The 20,502-nt window shown below is 40.0% G+C and overlaps 1 protein-coding gene and 1 pseudogene across 6 annotated transcripts in view; both read right to left on the bottom strand.

Annotated features, from left to right (window-relative positions):
* Positions 1 to 612: 612 nt before the first annotated feature.
* HYDIN (HYDIN axonemal central pair apparatus protein) overlaps positions 613 to 20,502 on the bottom strand; it is a 534,664-nt gene continuing 514,774 nt past the window's right edge. For all 6 annotated transcript variants that reach the window (XM_037815908.1, XM_037815907.1, XM_037815906.1 and 3 more), the window contains 5 exons: positions 19,652 to 19,815; positions 18,635 to 18,785; positions 3,949 to 4,179; positions 2,659 to 2,883; positions 613 to 1,135 (listed from right to left, as the gene is read on the bottom strand). In XM_037815908.1, coding sequence (XP_037671836.1) covers positions 653 to 1,135; positions 2,659 to 2,883; positions 3,949 to 4,179; positions 18,635 to 18,785; positions 19,652 to 19,815 — 1,254 coding nt within the window. In that variant the 3' untranslated portion in view covers positions 613 to 652. The remainder of the gene's footprint in view (positions 1,136 to 2,658; positions 2,884 to 3,948; positions 4,180 to 18,634; positions 18,786 to 19,651; positions 19,816 to 20,502) is intronic.
* Positions 7,063 to 7,613, bottom strand: LOC119518641 (annotated as a pseudogene).

Genomic DNA, 20,502 nt, shown 5'->3' with positions numbered 1-20,502 from the left:
CTTCTCCAGGATCTGGCCTTCGGTGGGAAATTTCTGTGGGAAACAGCTATAGGATTCAGAGTCTGACGGTATAAAAGCCAAGTGAAAAAGTGAACAGGAGCACCCCAGGCTCCTGTCCTTGCCCCGGCTGCCCAAATGTTATCTGTTCCTCCCTTTGAAAACAGTCTCTTGCTTGGCTTTTATGTGAAAGCAGAAGAAAAGAACCATCTCAAAATAGAGCCAGGTCTAAGGGCTCTTTCAACTGTTATGGATTTTAAAAGAAACTGCAGTACTCCGGCACCAGGCCCTGCTAAATGCTTTGATACAATGTCATGAGCCTGATACCTGTGTCCTCTTGATAAAAACGGGGATTCTTACAGAGTATTTAAGCTTTGGGGAGATGTTAAGAAACTAAATTCAGGGGTTCGCAACGAGCCATTTTTTTCCCTAAAATGTAGGTCCGTTGTGTGAAGCTACTCTGTTTAATACACAATATCTGTATTTCATCTAAGCTTGGAATATGAATACTACAGAAATATCTGCTCCTATAACTGAAGGAAGAGGAGGAAACAGTACTTTTAGGGCTCCTATTTCTTTCTCTATCCTTCTTCAGGCCAGGACAATACACAGATCTTGAGGCTGAGGAGATGGCTTTTTATTGAACCTGGTTAAGCTAAAGGGTGATCCCCTTCAGATAATAAATCCATTTAATTCCTGTTTCGCTGCCTTCTCCAGGCGGGCAGGACACAATCAGCTTGCTGGTGATGGGTGTTTTGCTGCCTGTGGGGTTTCCTTCAAAGTAGACTGTGATGTTATTGATCTTCTTGGGTCTCACAGAGTCTGACGCGCGGATGGTGAAGGCTGGGTTCTCCACGATGTAGGAGAAGGTCACCGTGTGATAGAAAACGTTCTTGAAGGGGATGATGATGTTGTACCCGGCTCGGATCTGGAAGGGACCCTGGGGCTTGGGGGGCAGGGCCATTCCAAAGAGGGGGATGGTGTATTCCCCACCCACAAGCGAGGACAGGCTCAGGAGGCCTCTGGTTTCACCCAGGTGGCTGGGCTCAAAGACGACTTCCACGCTGACTTCAGTGCCTCCTTGGGCTCCCGGGGCTGCGTTAATGACTTTTTCTGTGTGGAAGTCTGGACTGTCGGTCTGAAAGGAGAACACACTCAACTCACACAGGATCCTGAACAATGTGTCAGGAGCCCAAGTCTCTCCCAGGCCCCTCCACTCATGGACATCAAGCAACTTGCATTTGTGTGAGGCTGGGCAGGTTATAAAGCTGGGTTCATATAACTACCTTGAAAGTAAGTATTCATAATTGTTATCCCTGTTTTACTACAAAGAAACTGAAGCCCAGGATTGTTAAGTAAGTTGCCCAAAGACACACAGCTAGATTATGTGCTGCTCCCCCATATCCAGTCTTTGGTGCTGTTCTTCCACATCCAGTTCTTTCCTTCCACACACATGGAGGATGGAAATTCCTGGCCCGTTGGGAATGGATGGACCTATTTCTGAGCAATTAATTGTGAGCAGAAGTGACAGGTGTCACTTCCATGCTGAAGCATTTAATTGTCAGTGTAAGACCCTCCAGCCTCCCCCCTCCAATGTGGTAATGTGGTTGGAAACATTTGAGATGGTGGTTGCTTCAGCAGGGAGCTGAGTCCCTGCTAACCCTCACTGGACATCTAGCACAAATGAGAAATAAACCTTTGTTGTTTTAAGTCATTGGATATCATGGCTGTTTGCCTCTACAACAAAATCTAGCTCATCCTGACTGCGTAATTGATCAAGAGCCTGTGCCTCTTGGCTATAGCCATGGAACCCTTGATTTTAGCTGGTGCATGGGCTACATTTTCCAGCTCCCCTTGCAGCTAGATATGGCCTTGGGGAGAAGTTTACTTCACTGGAATGTGAGTTGAAGTGATGTATGCAAGCAACCTCCCTCTTTTCCTCCTTACAGCCAGCCGGAACTAGATATTACGGTAAGCCATCTTGGTCCATGTGGACCAAAGCAACTTTCTGCAGAGGGCAGAGCATCAGGACAGAAGTCTGGATGCTGATGCCATGGAGCTGCTACTGTAGCCCCAGTTGCTTATGCCCAGACTGTTACTTGAGAGAGAAATACACTTCTAGCTTTGCATTACTTTGGGTCTCTGTTTCAGTAGTTAAACCCATATTCCAAATGATATAACAGGTAATATATACGGAGTACTTGCTACAGGCCAGGCTCTATGAAAGTTGCTTTATCTGCATTAACAAAAATCCTCACAGAATTCTATGTGGTCAGGAGAGCTTAAGTAAATTATTCACACAGAGAGTAAGTGGTGAAAGCAGGATTCAAATCCAGGTCTGTTCAATTCCACAGGCTATACGCATGACCTCTAAGCCATACCATCTCCCTTTATTGACTGCTGAGCCTACTGTGGGAAGCAAAACTCCCCCGCCTCCAGCTTGTTAAGCTAGGAAGTCGATAAAGGAAGGACCCGGCGTGGTACTTTTTGTTCTAGTTGGGAGTTTCCAGGCTAGACTCAGGCTTCTAAGGCTGGTGCCTCCGTGATAAAGAGGCCCCCAGCTCTGAGTTTCAGATTCTGCACCTTCTGTGTCCACCTCTCATTACTTTTGGACCCAGGCTTCTGCAAGGGAAGGGCTGAGGGTGGGGCAGCGATGCTCACCCTGCAGAGGTATTCTGTCTTCTGCCGGGTGTAATTGGTGAACTTGGCAAAGATGCTCTGGCTGCTGCCAAGAACAGTCTGGAAATAGACAGGCTTTTCAGGCAGTGCTGGCATGGCCTTCAGGTTGAGCTCATACTGGTAGTAACCCAAATCATTGTTGTGCAAAGTTAGTCTCCCGAAGATTTCTCCAGCCCTCAGGGGCTGGAATTCAAATGAGAGTGTGCCCTGAAGGAGAAGACAGAGGATCTTATGACGCTGCAAGTCTGACCCCTGCCTTGCCACCCAGTGACCTGCCCGAGGCTCCATAGCAGTTTGGTGGCAGAAATGCTTCACAAGCAAATGCTCACACTGGCCTTGAGCCCAGGGGCCCTCTGCCCAAACCATCCCACCTTCCCTCCCCTGTAGCTCTTCCAGCTTCTCTCTAGCCCAGGTGTTTCTTTATCTGGATGTTTTTTAAATTTTAAAATAAGTACAGAATCCTCTATTGAGAAGCATGCTTATGCAGTTGGGGTGTGAGGGCTGACGCTCAAGCAGCTCCATCTTTATTCATAGACAATGTCAGGCCAGCTTCCTGGTCTCTGTCTTCATTTGGGAGAGGCTTGTCCTGCCTACTATACCCACAGCAAAACAAAACCAGAGCCAAGTGGTATTGCTTCTAATATCAAAACAAGGGAAACAATTCAAATGCCTAGCTATAGAACTGGTTAAATAAATTACAGTTTACTGACTTCCGTGGAATATTATGTAGCCATTAAAAAGGATGAGACAGAGCTATAAACATTGAAATGAAAGGTGTTGATAATATCATAAGTGGAAGAAAGGAGGTTCCAGAAAAGTATGAGCTCATGTTTGTAGAGAAGAATATGTCTATGTGTGTATATAAAAGAGACTGCAAGGATAAATACCAAATTGTTACTGGTATTTATCTCAAGGTGGGGCAAATGGGATTGTGGGGGACTTTTACTTTCTATTTCAAGTCCTTTTATATAGTTAGATTTTTTTTTTTTTACCATAAGTAGATATATAACTAGTTCTTCTTACTGAAAAATATCAGACTAAAAAGAGTAGTCCTTTTTACCTGTCTGAACCAAAGCTCTTATGTCCGCCTAGTTCACGGGAGGACACTGGCAGTCAAGGAAGGGAGAGCTCAGGAGTGTGGCAGTCCCCTGCCTTCCTGACCGCCGCCAGGGCTGGCCCATCCTCGGGGGAGGCAGAACGTGGATCTGGAGTCCCCAGAGACAGAAGACCCTAACACAGACATCAGGGGGCCCCTGGAAGCCAGAGTCGTACCTCAGAGTTGGCAGGCACCACAAACTGGGAGGGCAGGGTGATGTCGGGCACCCTGCATTCCGTGGCTAGGGTCACTGTGTAGGGCAAGGGGTTCTCCACCTTGATGAAGGCTGATGCACTCTGCCGGACCGGGCTCACCATCTCGATGGTTTTGATGATGCCTGAAGGGATGACCCTGAAACTCACGGTGTAGTACAAGAACTCGTTGGTCACCTCGTTTCGGAAGATTACCTGAGTTCACAGGGATAGAGGGAGGAAGCAAGACAGAGCACAGGGGTGAGCTGAGGCTTGGCAAGGTCAAGTATCTTGACCAAGGTCACATGCAAGGAAGCATCAAATCTAGGAGGTGAACCCAGGTTGGACTGACTTCAGAGCTCTCACTTGCAACTATCATACACGATGCCTTCCTGCCTGCAACTGACTTGTTGAGCCGCTGCACAGCTTTTTAACTTCTTTTCCCTGATGACTGTTGATGTTGAGCATCTTCTCATGTGCTTACTGGTTATTCATATATCTACCTCTGTGAAGTAGAGTCAATTTAAGTCTTTTTGCCCCTTTTAATAAATTGTTTATGTTATTATTAGGTTGTCATAATTTTTTTTACTTTTTTAAATGCAATTTTATTGAGATATATTCACATATCATACAGTCATCTAAATGGTACAATCAATTGTTCACAAGATCATATATAGTTGTGCATTCATCACCACAATCAATTTTTGAACATTTTCATTCCTCCGAAAAATAAGAATAAGAATAAAAATAAAAATGAAAGTAAAAAGGATACTCAAAAGATCCCATACCCCGCATTTCCCCCATTACTCATTTACTTTTTGTTTCCATTTTTCTACTCATCTGTCCATACACTGGATAAAGGGAGTGTGAGCCACAAGGTTTTCAAAATCACACAGTCACACTGTATAAGCTATACATCTTCAAGAATCAAGGATGTAATGCTTCTTTACTTAGTCTGACCTTTTACTTGCAACCTCTTTGTGTCTTTAAACTTAAAGTCTTTCTCTCTTACACAACATATTGTTGGGGCTTTTAAAAAAATCCAGTCTGCCTTTTTTTTTTTTTTTTTTTGCAGCCATCATGATTTTAATTGAGAAGACTTCAACACTATGGGAAAACACTTCTGAAATGACATTAAGTTTTTTTTTAAATTAAATTCAGTTTTATTGAAATACATTCACACACCATACAATCATCCATGATATACAATCCACTGTCCACAGTATGATAACATAGTTATGCGTTCATCACCACAATCTAGTCTGCCTTTTTTTAAAATACATTTTTTATTGTGAACTTCAACATACATACATAACAGTAGTAAATTCCAAAGAACAATTTAACAAGTAGAGAGCAAAGTTCAAAGAAGGCCACACTTCCACAATTTAGTTATTTCCATTATTGTAAAATATAACATGCATACAGAAAGGTGTTAACTTTCAAAGTACAGCTCAACAAACAGTTATATAGGTAACTTCAAAAAATGTTATGGGTTACAGTTCCACAGTTTCAGTTCTTTCCTTATTGTGAAGTAATTTTTTTTCATCTTTGCAAGTATTTATTTATTTATTTTTAAATTCAGTTTTGTTGAGATATAGTCACATACCATACAATTATCCATGGTGTACAACAAACTGTTCACAGTACCATCATATAGTTGTGCATTCATTACCCCAATCTATTTTTTGATCATTTTATTTATACTAGAAAAAATAAAAATAAGAATAAAAAATAAAAGTAAAAAAGAACACCCAACCCCCCCCTCCCCATGCTATTCTTCATTTGGTTTTTGTCATTTTTCTACTCATCCATCCCTGCACTGGATAAAGGAAGTGTGATCCACAAGGCCTTCACAATCATGCTTTCACCCCTTGTAAGCTACACTGTTAATACGATCTTCTTCAACAGTCAAGGCAACTGGGTTGCAGTTTGATAGTTTCAGGTATTTACTTCTAGCTATTCCAGTACATTAAAACCTAAAAAAGGTTATCTACGTAGTGCATAAGAATGCCCACCAGAGTGACCTCTTGACTCCCTTTGGAATCTCTCAGCTACTGAAATTTTATTTAGTTTCATTTCGCATCCCCCTATTGGTCAAGAAGATGTTCTTAATCCCAAAATGTTGGGTCCAGATTCATCCTTGGGAGTCATATTCTGCATTACCAGGGAGATTTACACCCCTGAGAGTCTGGTCCCCACATCGGGGTGGGGGTGGGCAGTGAGTTCACCCACCGAATTAGGTTAGCTGGAGAGAGGGCCTCATCTGAGCAACAAAGCGGTACTCAGGGGGAGATTCTTAGGCACAATTATAAGCAGGTTTCACCTCTCCTTTGCTGTAACAAGCTCCATAAGGGCAAGCCCCAAGATAGAGGGCTTGTTACACCAAACCGTCAGTCCTCAATATTTGTGAGAACATCAGCAGCAATCCAGGTGAGGAAGTCCAACACTTCCGCATTTCCCCCCAGCTCCTCAGGGGGGCCATGCATATATATTTTTATTCTCTGCCCAAATTACTTTGGGATTTGTCATTATTTCGCACTAACCTGTACAAACCAACCAGATCTCACTTCCTATTCAAAGTTCCATGTAATTATGCTATTTGAACCAACTGTACAAGTTAAATTGTTTAGGAAATATAGATCCTGCACCAAATAAACATCTCTTCCCTTGGTCTTACATGGAATTTGAAGTTTTAAAACACAATCAGTATCATCCTTTACCCTTTGGCCCGATTTGCCCTAGTACTAACTAGATCTGCTTCATTTATATCTCTAATTGAAGTCTGGACTCCTTTTCAGCTTTTTTAACAGTAGCTGTATGTGCTATATCTGCTGAGCTCTAGCTCTGAGTTTCAGGTGTCATACAGATACCCAAAGTTCCAGGGATTGACACTGCCTTTTAATGGGAATTTTTAGTCCTTTACATTTAAAGAATTATTTATATGGCTTGATTGACATCTACCTTCTTGCCAGTTATTTTCTATTTGTTCCTTTTATTTTTTTCTCCTCTGTTGCTACTTTTCTGCCTTCCTTTGGTAAATATTTAATCTTTTGAAATATTTGAAAGCTTATTTCCTTTACTGGCTTCTTAGCTATATTTCTTTCTTTTTTTTTTTTTTTTTGTTTTTTTATGGTCAAAAAGCTTATATTTAGAATTTGCCAGCTGGACTGTTTAGATGATCCCAATTTTGTTGGCAACATCCAAAGCATCATAGTCAGGAGCCAGTCGAACATATGCCTTCTTCTCTTCATCAGGCCTGATCAGGGTGTTGACCTTTGCCACGTCAATATCATAGAGCTTCTTCACAGCCTGTTTGATCTGGTGCTTGTTGGCCTTGACATCCACAATGAACACAAGTGTGTTGTTGTCTTCAGTCTTCTTCATGGCTGACTCAGTGGTCAGGGGGAACTTGATGATGGCATAGTGGTCAAGAGGGGGCGCTCTTCCGAGGATATTTGGGCTGTCTTCTGAGACGCAGAGTCTTGGGCCGCCGGAATGTAGGTGAAGTGCGGATCTTCTTTTTCTTGTGGCTGTGGACACCTTTCAGTACTGCCTTCTTGGCTTTCAAAGCCTTTGCTTTGGCTTTGGTTTTGGGAGGGGCAGGGGCTTCCTTCTTCGCTTTCGGCGCCATCTTCGTGAAAAGCTATATTTCTTATATTATTTTTTTTTTTTGGTGGGTGATCTAGAGCAAATAAGATGAATCTTTAACCTATCAAAGTTTATTTCGAACCAATATTTGTATCACATTCATTTTACAACTGACCCTTCATTCGTTCTGCCTCACACTTCTCATTTTGCAAATGCAGGAACTTTACTATGACATAATTTCATCTATCTGTTCACCCCATCCTTTTTGTGCTTATATTGTCATGTCTTTTTTTTTTTCTTTCTTTTCTTTTTTTTTTGAGAATGTCCCTGACATCAAATCCCTCTCACACTTTGAGCATCAATGACTTCAGGAAGAGCCTGGTCCTTTTATTATTTTTTTATTTTTTTAATTCAATTTTATTGAGATATATTCTCATACTATGCAGTCATACAAAGCATACATTCAATATCTAGTTGTGCATTCATCACCAAAATTAATTTTTGAACATTTTCATTACCACAGACACAAAAATAATAAGAACAAAATTTAAAGTGAAAAATAACACTTGGTGCTTTTTTTTTTGCCCCCATTTTTCTACTCATCCATGCATACACTGGACAAAGGGGAGTGTGGTCCTTATGGCTTTCCCAATCACATTGCCACCCCTCATAAGCTACATTGTTACATAATCATCTTCAAGATTCAAGGGTTCTGGGTTGTAGTTTGATAGTTTCAGGTATTTAATGCTAGCTATTCCAATTCATTAGAAACTAAAAAGGGTTGTCTATCTTGTGTGTAAGAGTGCCCATCAGAGTGACCTCTCGGCTCCTTTTGGAATCTCTGCCACTGAAGCTTATTTCATTTCCTTTCACATCCCCCTTTTGGTCAAGAAGATGTTCTCCATCCCACGATGCCGGGTCTACATTCCTCCCCGGGAGTCATATTCCACGTTGCCAGGGAGATTCACTCCCCTGGGTGTCAGATCCCACGTAGGTGGGAGGGCAGTGATTTCACCTGCCAAGTTGGCTTAGCTAGAGAGACTGAGGGCCACATCTGAGCAACAAAGAGGCATTCGGGAGGAGGCTCTTAGGCACAATTATAGGCAGGCCTAGCCTCTCCTTTGCAGCAACAGTCTTCCCAAGGGCAAGTCCCGTCATAGAGGGCTCAGCCCATCAAACCACCAGTCCCCTATGTCTGTGAGCACGTCAGCAACCATCGAGGTGGGGAAGCCCAACACTCCTGCATTCTTCACCAGCTCCTCAGGAGGGCTCTGCATATATTTTTTTTTTTAACTCCTTTTTAAAAAAATTAACTATTAACTATATATAAAAAAAGTTAAAAAACCATACAATAAAAAGAAGACATTGCAAGACTAAATAAAAAAATGGATGATCTTATGGAAATTAAAGAAACTGTTGACCAAATTAAAAAGATTCTGGACACTCATAGTACAAGACTAGAGGAAGTTGAACAACGAATCAGTGACCTGGAAGATGACAGAATGGAAAATGAAAGCATAAAAGAAAGAATGGGGAAAAAAATTGAAAAAAATCGAAATGGACCTCAGGGATATGATAGATAATATGAAACGTCCAAATATAAGACTCATTGGTGTCCCAGAAGGGGAAGAAAAGGGTAAAGGTCTAGGAAGAGTATTCAAAGAAATTGTTGGGGAAAACTTCCCAAATCTTCTAAACAACATAAATACACAAATCATAAATGCTCAGCGAACTCCAAATAGAATAAATCCAAATAAACCCACTCCAAGACATATACTGATCACACTGTCAAACACAGAAGAGAAGGAGCAAGTTCTGAAAGCAGCAAGAGAAAAGCAATTCACCACATACAAAGGAAACAGCATAAGACTAAGTAGTGACTACTCAGCAGCCACTATGGAGGCAAGAAGGCAGTGGCACGATATATTTAAAATTCTGAGTGAGAAAAATTTCCAGCCAAGAATACTTTATCCAGCAAAGCTCTCCTTCAAATTTGAGGGAGAGCTTAAATTTTTCACAGACAAACAAATGCTGAGAGAATTTACTAACAAGAGACCTGCCCTACTGGAGATACTAAAGGGAGCCCTACAGACAGAGAAACAAAGACAGGACAGAGAGACTTGGAGAAAGGTTCAGTACTAAAGAGATTCGGTATGGGGACAATAAAGGATATTAATAGAGAGAGGGAAAAATATGGCAAACATAAACCAAAGGATAAGATGGCCGATTCAAGAAATGCCTTCACGGTTATAACGTTGAATGTAAATGGATTAAACTCCCCAATTAAAAGATATAGATTCGCAGAATGGATAAAAAAAAATGAACCATCAATATGTTGCATACAAGAGACTCATCTTAGACACAGGGACACAAAGAAACTGAAAGTGAAAGGATGGAAAAAAATATTTCATGCAAGCTACAGCCAAAAGAAAGCAGGTGTAGCAATATTAATCTCAGATAAAATAGACTTCAAATGCAGGGATGTTTTGAGAGACAAAGAAGGCCACTACATACTAATAAAAGGGGCAATTCAACAAGAAGAAATAACAATCATAAATGTCTATGCACCCAATCAAGGTGCCACAAAATACATGAGAGAAACACTGGCAAAACTAAAGGAAGCAATTGATGTTTCCACAATAATTGTGGGAGACTTCAACACATCACTCTCTCCTATAGATAGATCAACCAGACAGAAGACCAATAAGGAAATTGAAAACCTAAACAATCTGATAAATGAATTAGATTTAACAGACATATACAGGACATTACATCGCAAATCACCAGGATACACATACTTTTCTAGTGCTCACGGAACTTTCTCCAGAATAGATCATATGCTGGGACATAAAACAAGCCTCAATAAATTTAAAAAGATTGAAATTATTCAAAGCACATTCTCTGACCACAATGGAATACAATTAGAAGTCAATAACCATCAGAGACTTAGAAAATTCACAAATACCTGGAGGTTAAACAACACACTCCTAAACAATCAGTGGGTTAAAGAAGAAATAGCAAGAGAAATTGCTAAATATATAGAGACGAATGAAAATGAGAACACAACATACCAAAACCTATGGGATGCAGCAAAAGCAGTGCTAAGGGGGAAATTTATAGCACTAAACGCATATATTAAAAAGGAAGAAAGAGCCAAAATCAAAGAACTAATGGATCAACTGAAGAAGCTAGAAAATGAACAGCAAACCAATCCTAAACCAAGTAGAAGAAAAGAAATAACAAGGATTAAAGCAGAAATAAATGACATAGAGAACAAAAAAACAATAGAGAGGATAAATATCACCAAAAGTTGGTTCTTTGAGAAGATCAACAAGATTGACAAGCCCCTAGCTAGACTGACAAAATCAAAAAGAGAGAAGACCCATATAAACAAAATAATGAATGAAAAAGGTGACATAACTGCAGATCCTGAAGAAATTAAAAAAATTATAAGAGGATACTATGAACAACTGTATGGCAACAAACTGGATAATGTAGAGGAAATGGACAATTTCCTGGAAACATATGAACAACCTAGACTGACCAGAGAAGAAACAGAAGACCTCAACCAACCCATCACAAGCAAAGAGATCCAATCAGTAATCAAAAATCTTCCCACAAATAAATGTCCAGGGCCAGATGGCTTCACAGGCGAATTCTACCAAACTTTCCAGAAAGAACTGACACCAATCTTACTCAAACTCTTTCAAAACATTGAAAAAAATGGAACACTACCTAACTCATTTTATGAAGCTAACATCAATCTAATACCAAAACCAGGCAAAGATGCTACAAAAAAGGAAAACTACCGGCCAATCTCCCTAATGAATATAGATGCAAAAATCCTCAACAAAATACTTGCAAATCGAATCCAAAGACACATTAAAAAAATCATACACCATGACCAAGTGGGGTTTATTCCAGGCATGCAAGGATGGTTCAACATAAGAAAAACAATCAATGTATTACAACACATTAAAAACTCGAAAGGGAAAAATCAATTGATCATCTCAATAGATGCTGAAAAAGCATTTGACAAAATCCAACATCCGTTTTTGATAAAAACACTTCAGAAGGTAGGAATTGAAGGAAACTTCCTCAACATGATAAAGAGCATATATGAAAAACCCACAGCCAGCATAGTACTCAATGGTGAGAGACTGAAAGCCTTCCCTCTAAGATCAGGAACAAGACAAGAATGCCCGCTGTCACCACTGTTATTCAACATTGTGCTGGAAGTGCTAGCCAGGGCAATCCGGCAAGACAAAGAAATAAAAGGCATCCAAATTGGAAAAGAAGAAGTAAAACTGTCATTGTTTGCAGATGATATGATCTTATATCTAGAAAACCCTGAGAAATCAACTATACAGCTACTAGAGCTAATAAACAAATTTAGCAAAGTAGCGGGATACAAGATTAATGCACATAAGTCAGTAATGTTTCTATATGCTAGAAATGAACAAACTGAAGAGACACTCAAGAAAAAGATGCCATTTTCAATAGCAACTAAAAAAATCAAGTACCTAGGAATAAACTTAACCAAAGATGTAAAAGACCTACACAAAGAAAACTACATAACTCTACTAAAAGAAATAGAAGGGGACCTTAAAAGATGGAAAAATATTCCATGTTCATGGATAGGAAGGCTAAATGTCATTAAGATGTCAATTCTACCCAAACTCATCTACAGATTCAATGCAATCCCAATCAAAATTCCAACAACCTACTTTGCAGACTTGGAAAAGCTAGTTATCAAATTTATTTGGAAAGGGAAGATGCCTCGAATTGCTAAAGACACTCTAAAAAAGAAAAACGAAGTGGGAGGACTTACACTCCCTGACTTTGAAGCTTATTATAAAGCCACAGTTGCCAAAACAGCATGGTACTGGCACAAAGATAGACATATAGATCAATGGAATCGAATTGAGAATTCAGAGATAGACCCTCAGATCTATGGCCGACTGATCTTTTATAAGGCCCCCAAAGTCACTGAACTGAGCCATAATGGTCTTTTCAACAAATGGGGCTGGGAGAGTTGGATATCCATATCCAAAAGAATGAAAGAGGACCCCTACCTCACCCCCTACACAAAAATTAACTCAAAATGGACCAAAGATCTCAATATAAAAGAAAGTACCATAAAACTCCTAGAAGATAATGTAGGAAAACATCTTCAAGACCTTGTATTAGGCGGCCACTTCCTAGACTTTACACCCAAAGCACAAGCAACAAAAGAGAAAATAGATAAATGGGAACTCCTCAAGCTTAGAAGTTTCTGCACCTCAAAGGAATTTCTCAAAAAGGTAAAGAGGCAGCCAACTCAATGGGAAAAAATTTTTGGAAACCATGTATCTGACAAAAGACTGATATCTTGCATATACAAAGAAATCCTACAACTCAATGACAATAGTACAGTCGGCCCAATTATAAAATGGGCAAAAGATATGAAAAGACAGTTCTCTGAAGAGGAAATACAAATGGCCAAGAAACACATGAAAAAATGTTCAGCTTCACTAGCTATTAGAGAGATGCAAATTAAGACCACAATGAGATACCATCTAACACCGGTTAGAATGGCTGCCATTAAACAAACAGGAAACTACAAATGCTGGAGGGGATGTGGAGAAATTGGAACTCTTATTCATTGTTGGTGGGACTGTATAATGGTTCAGCCACTCTGGAAGTCAGTCTGGCAGTTCCTTAGAAAACCAGATATAGAGCTACCATTCAATCCAGCGATTGCACTTCTCGGTATATACCCGGAAGATCGGAAAGCAGTGACACGAACAGATATCTGCACGCCAATGTTCATAGCAGCATTATTCACAATTGCCAAGAGGGATACAACCCAAATGTCCTTCAACAGATGAGTGGATAAATAAAATGTGGTATATACACACGATGGAATACTACGCGGCAGTAAGAAGGAACGATCTCGTGAAACATATGACAACATGGATGAACCTTGAAGACATAATGCTGAGCGAAATAAGCCAGGCACAAAAAGAGAAATATTATATGCTACCACTAATGTGAACTTTGAAAAATGTAAAACAAATGGTTTATAATGTAGAATGTAGGGGAACTAGCAGCAGAGAGCAATTAAGGAAGGGGGAACAATAATCCAAGAAGAACAGATAAGCTATTTAACGTTCTGGGGATGCCCAGAAATGACTACGGTCTGTTAATTTTCTGATGGATATAGTAGGAACAAGTTCACAGAAATGTTGCTATATATTATGTAACTTTCTTGGGGTAAAGTAGGAACATGTTGGAAGTTAAGCAGTTATCTTAGGTTAGTTGTCCCTTTCTTACTCCCTTGTTATGGTCTCTTTGAAATGTTCTTTTATTGTATGTTTGTTTTCTTTTTAACTTTTTTTTCCATACAGTAGATTTAAAAAAGAAGGGAAAGTTAAAAAAAAAAAAAAAAAGAAAAACAAGGAAAAAAAAAAAGATGTAGTGCCCCCTTGAGGAGCCTGTGGAGAATGCAGGGGTATTCACCTACCCCACCTCCATGGTTGCTAACATGACCACAGACATGGGGGACTGGTGGTTTGATGGGTTGAGCCCTCTACCATAAGTTTTACCCTTGGGAAGACAGTTGCTGCAAAGGAGAGGCTAGGCCTCCCTATATTTGTGCCTAAGAGTCTCCTCCTGAATGCCTCTTTGTTGCTCAGATGTGGGCCCTGTCTCTCTCTGGCTAAGCCAACTTGAAAGGTGAAATCACTGCCCTCCCCCCTACGTGGGATCAGACACCCAGGGGAGTGAATCTCCCTGGTAACGTGGAATATGACTCCCGGGGAGGAATGTAGACCCGGCATCGTGGGACGGAGAACATCTTCTTGACCAAAGGGGGGATGTGAAAGGAAATGAAATAAGCTTCAGTGGCAGAGAGATTCCAAAAGGAGCCGAGAGGTCACTCTGGTGGGCACTCTTACGCACACTTTAGTCAACCCTTTTTAGGTTCTAAAGAATTGGGGTAGCTGGTGGTGGATACCTGAAACTATCAAACTACAACCCAGAACCCATGAATCTCGAAGACAGTTGTATAAAAATGTAGCTTATGAGGGGTGACAATGGGATTGGGAAAGCCATAAGGACCACACTCCACTTTGTCTAGTTTATGGATGGATGTGTAGAAAAATAGGGGAAGGAAACAAACAGACAAAGGTACCCAGTGTTCTTTTTTACTTCAATTGCTCTTTTTCACTCTAATTATTATTCTTGTTATTTTTGTGTGTGTGCTAATGAAGGTGTCAGGGATTGATTTAGGTGATGAATGTTCAACTATGTAATGGTACTGTAAACAATCGAAAGTACGATTTGCTTTGTATGACTGCGTGGTATGTGAATATATCTCAATAAAATGATGATTAAAAAAAAAAACAACAACCATACAATAAAAAACATTTCAAACAAACCATAACAAGGGAGTAAGAAAAAGACAACTAACCTAAAATAACTACTTTACTTCCAACATGTTCGTACTCTACCCCAAGAAAATAACCTAACATAGCTACATTTCTGTGAACTTGTTCCCACCATACCCATCAGAAATCAACAAACCATAGTCATTCCTGGGCATTCCCAGAATGTTAAATTTACCCACAATAGCTTATCTGTTCTTACTGGGTTGTTGTTCCCCCTTCATTAATTGCTCTCTATCGTTAGTTCCCCTACATTCTACATTATAAACCAATTATTTTACATTTTTCAATGTTCACATTAGTGGTAGCATATAATATTTCTCTTTTTGTGCCTGGCTTATTTCACTCAGCATTATGTCTTCAAGGTTTATCCATGTTGTCATATGTTTCACGAGATCATTCCTTCTTTCTGGTATTTCAGCTGGGTTTCCAGGATGTTAACAAGGTGTTAATGAGCTCTCTCCACTCTGGCTGGGCCAGACTTCCAATGGTCCCTGGGACTGCTTAACCTATATCATTTCTGTTCCTTTATCAACCTCATAGCAATCACAGCCTGATAAATATTGTGATGATTAGGTTCATGTGTCAACTTGGCCAGGTGATGGTGTCCAGGTGTGTGGTCAAGCAAGCACTGGCCTAACCGTTACTGCAAGGACATTGTGGCTGGTTAATAAGCCAGAAGGCTGGTTTATTAAATCATCAGTCAATGAATGTGATTGTGACTGATTACATCAATGAAGGGCGTGTCTTCAGCAATGAGAGAATTCAATCAGCTGGATATAATCCAATCAGTTGAAGACTTTTAAGGGGGAAGGTTAGAGGACCTTCACTTTTTCTTTGGCTAACCAGTGAAGCATTTCCTGAGGAGTTCATTGAAGTTGCCAGTTCGTTTCCTGAGGAGTCCCTTGAACACATTTGTCGGAGTTGCCAGTTTGCTGCCTGCCCTACAGAATTTGGAAGCATGCATACCCACAGTTACGTGAGACACTTTTATAAAATCTTATATTTATAGGTATCTCTTGTTGATTCGGTTTCCCTAGAGAACCCTAAGTAATACAAATATCATGTAGTCTCACTTTTGCATGTGCAGTCCAATCCTCAGCCAAGAACTGGTGAGGAACCCCTACCCAGACTTCTGGGCTCCCCACCCCATATTGCTGCTTCCCCTCTAGTGCTGTACTCTGTAGTGTCCAGCCATTTCTGCTCCAGACTCTGATTTCTGCTTCCTCAGCTCACTGGGGATGCAGGTCTTTGCTTGGACTCCAGCTTGCTGCACTGCAGCCAGCAAGTTTTTCCTATGCAAAGAAAGCCAGGGCAAAATCATGTGTGTGCATCTCATGAATTTCTCTTCTCTCTGATGGACTGCAGGATTGTGCTGCTTGTCATACATTGACTGAAAAGAGTTGCCTGAGATATTTTGTCCAGTCTTATGGTTATTAATGGAGGGAGGGCTAGTCTGGTACCAAATACTCCATCATAACCAGAGGCAGAAGTCCTTTTACTTGTTTTTTTTCTTTCTTTGTAAACTTTTTGTTTTTGTTAATTTTAATATGTATCTCTGTAAGGAGATTCTGTGATCTGGATTCACTGTCATTTTTTTTTATCCCAAAGCCCTTACTTTACATTTTTAATACCTATCTTCACTTATATTTTTCTCTTCACATCTAGAGTTTATGAATATATTTATCTTTCCATCCTTCTCTCAAAATGGAAAAACATCTCTGATTTCCCCATTTTCTTCCTTCTGAATGAGAAAATAATTCTCATTGCCCTATTTTATTCCTCCCCCTGCTAGTTCTCATGTTGAGGTCATATGAAATATTCATTACAGATTTTTTCAGCAATTATTTGTAGTACCTATAATTTAATTTTAATTATTTGTTCATTATTTCTTGTAACCTGTGCTTTCCTCTTGGATTCATTTATTATTAATTTTAAATTTTGCTTGGGCACATCCTATAGTTCTTCTTTCAGACAGGGTTTGTGTATGTGGATAGATTACTTTAAGTCCTTGCAAGTCCGAAAATGTCTTTATTTTGTCCTCATAATAGTTTTGTCTGAAAAAAGAATTCTGGATTCAAATAATTATCGCTAAGAAGTTTGAAGACCTTATTGCATTGTTTTCTTGCAGTCTCATTGATGCCATGAGAACTCCAATGTTATTATGATTATCATATACTTTTATTTTCTCTAGAATTATTTAGGACTTTCTCTTTTACTTCAGTTTTCTGAAAATTTGCTCTCATATATTTAGATTTGGGTCTTTTTTTCATTCACCCCATTTGGCAATTTGGTGGGCCCCTTCAAATAGAAGACTCAGTATTTCTTAAATATCCCCGGAAAATTTTCTTCAACTATTTTCTTGAGTATTTTCTCTCTCTATCATCTTGTTTCTCTCTTTCAGAAGCTCCTATCAGATGGGTATTGGAATGTCTTGATTTATATTTTATGTCACTGCTGTCCTTTTCATTCTTTTTTTTAAACAGCTTCATTGAGATATAATTCACTACTATTCACCCCCTTAAAGTGCACAATTCAATAGATTTTAATTCATACAGTTGTACCTCCATTGCCACCATCAATTTTAGAACATTTTCATTGTTCCAAAAAGAAATCTGCACCTTTAGCCATCATCCCCCACCTCCCATTCCCTTCAGCCACAGGCAACCACTAATCTAACTTCTGACTCTATAGATTTGCCTATTCGCATTTAATATAAGTGGAATTATATAATAGGTGGTCCATTTGTGACTGATTTCTTTCACTTAACATAATATTTCAAGGCTCATCCATGTTGTAGTATCAGTCCCTCACTTCCATTCCTTTTCATTGCCCAGTAATTTCCATTATATTTATCCATTCATTAACTGATGGATATTTGGATTGTTCCCACTTTTTGGCTCTTACAAATAATGCTGCTATGAACATTTGTGTACAAGTTTTTGTGTGGACATACATTTTCATTTCCCTTAGATATATTTCTAGGAGTGGAATTGCTGGGCTGGCTCATGTGGTAACTTTAGCTTTTTGGAGACATGCCGGACTGTTTTCTAAAGTGGCTGTACCATTTTACATTCCCACCAGCAGAGTATGAGGGTTCTAATTTTATTATCTCCTCAACAACATGTTATTGTTTCCTTTAATTCTTGCCACTTCTTTGTCCTCAGTACTAACATCTGAGGATATTACTCAGCTTCATCTTCTGTCTTACTCTTCCTCAGTGTCCATTACACTATTCAGCCTTCCCATATGGTTTTCTATTCCAAATTTTTTATTTCATTTTTATACTCTCTAATTGATTCTTTTTTACAATAGAGATCTATTGTTATTGTTGTGGTTTGGTGTTTGCTGGTTCAGGGTTACCTAATGTCTAAGGATTTTCTTGAGTCTACTGCCTTGAAACTTGGCATAGGCTTATGTGATGGGTGGCTACCCCGCAAGCTGGTCTCATCTTAAAGAGGCTGGGAGTCCTGCAAGCCCTTGCTGGGGGCATAGGATCAGGTCAATCCAACTGGTCAGCCCAATAGGGTAAGGTGCCTGAAATCACCCAGCATAGACTGAGTGTTGGAGGACACCTAAACTCCCTACCACCAGGACTGTCAACTTCAGAGTCAAGCCTGCAGCATATCAGGGCAACGCCTCTGACATATGGATACCTTTGCAGTGTACAGTCCCTCCTTGTAGGAATAGAAGTTCAGCTTGTAGTCTTTCTTGGAGCCAGACAGTACATCGATGTAATCAAGGCCCTTTATAGTGACACTTAGGTCTGGCTTCTCTGGTTTCATCATTTCCACAATGACCCGGAATCTGAGGGAGCACAGGATTACATGGAGAGAGGACAGAGAAAATGAGACCTTTTGCCCAAAGGACAAAAAGCACAGAATAAAGTTGTTATCTCTATTCTTGATTATATGGAAAGCTCATGGGTCCAGGGTTCTAGTCATCACTCTGTCACTAACAATAACAGTGACTACCATTTGTTGACTACCTCTTTTGTGCTAAGTAGTGAGTGCTTTACATGTATTACAGGTATTTATCATGACTGTAGGTTGTAACTATGACCAACATCTCCATTTTACTGATGAGGAAATAGAGGCCAAGAGAAGTGAGATAACGTGCTCAGGGAACATGATTAGTAACAGGCAGAGCTGGGGTTCAAACTCAGGTCTGGGCTGTCATTCACCATGCAAAGCAGATGGTCTTCAGCAAGTTATGCCTCTTCTTGCAGCCTTTGGTCCCTCCTCTGTAAAAGCAGGGGACCAGGCTAGTTGGCCTTGACTTCCTCCAGTTGTTGTGTTCAACTCTATTACCACTGCAAGTATAAGATACACACTGGCCAGTGGCTTAGTTGATAAGCCAGAACATTCAATAATAAAAATGATGACTGTTGTTATGGTAATAATCATAACAGCTAACATTTATTGAGCACTTATTTTGTGCCAGGCATTGTTCTAGGAGATTTATAAGTAATTAACCAATATATAGATTGCACTGAATGGGACAATCTCTCTGGAGATTTAGAGTTCAGGCAATGCCTGGCCACATTAGAGAACTGTCTCTGACTCCTTGAGCCCCCTAATGTCCTCTAGAGGCCCTGACAGGGGCAGGGGTTTGGCTAGACAGTAGAATTCCTCCCTCCATCCCTCACCCCAACCCTTTCCCCACTCCCTCACCTTTGTGGCTTGTTCAGCCAATTAGTGATTGGCAGGAGCTCAGTGTAGGGTGTCTTACATGGCACTTCACGGTAGATATTGGCCACAGCCTTGGGGAGCTCAGAAGTCCCATGCAGTGCATACAGCCAGCCAGTTCCATCAGGGAGGGGGAAGAAGAGGGTCCCCTAAGGAGAAGGAGATAAGCAATTGGAATGGCATAGAGGGTCCTTTATTAGGTAGCTATCAGGTACAGTGGTGACGCAGCATAGCACCTTTGGAAAGCAACTTGACAATATGTTTCAAGAGTCATAAAAATGTTCACATGTATTTGAACCAGAATCCCACCCCAGGGAACTTACTGAAGAAAAATCCATCCAAAGGAAATCACTACATGTGTGTATATATTTATTAAAGGACCATTTATGATATTGATGAAAATTTGGAACTAATATAAACTTTCAACAATAGGGGAATGTTAAATTATGGCACTTCCACTCAATGAAGTATTAGGCAGTTATTTAAAGGGTTGTTGCAAAGACTACATAGTTAGAAAAATGTTCACGATATAATGCTAAAGTGAAAATAAAAAAAACAATGCAAAATTGGGTAGTCTATGATGACAGCTATGGCTGTATCTGAACAAGGATTGGGAGTAAAAATATAAAAAACAGAAAACCTTTTTTTTATGGTGGACAATTGTGGTATAATTTCCTTTTTTGGTTTTTATTACATTCTCCATAGGGCTATTTGTGCAATTAAGCTAAATATTCATTGCTTGGTGCTTGATCCTAGACTATTTCAGAACAGGGCTCCGACTCTAAGAGAATCCTATGTGAAATCACATAGATGAAAATGGAAGCTTTGGACTTAAT

The sequence above is a fragment of the Choloepus didactylus genome, chromosome 22, assembly GCF_015220235.1.
Source record: "Choloepus didactylus isolate mChoDid1 chromosome 22, mChoDid1.pri, whole genome shotgun sequence".
Lineage (NCBI taxonomy): Eukaryota > Metazoa > Chordata > Mammalia > Pilosa > Megalonychidae > Choloepus > Choloepus didactylus.
The sequence above is the reverse complement of the archived record's forward strand: the minus strand, read 5'-3'. Positions and strand labels throughout refer to the sequence as shown.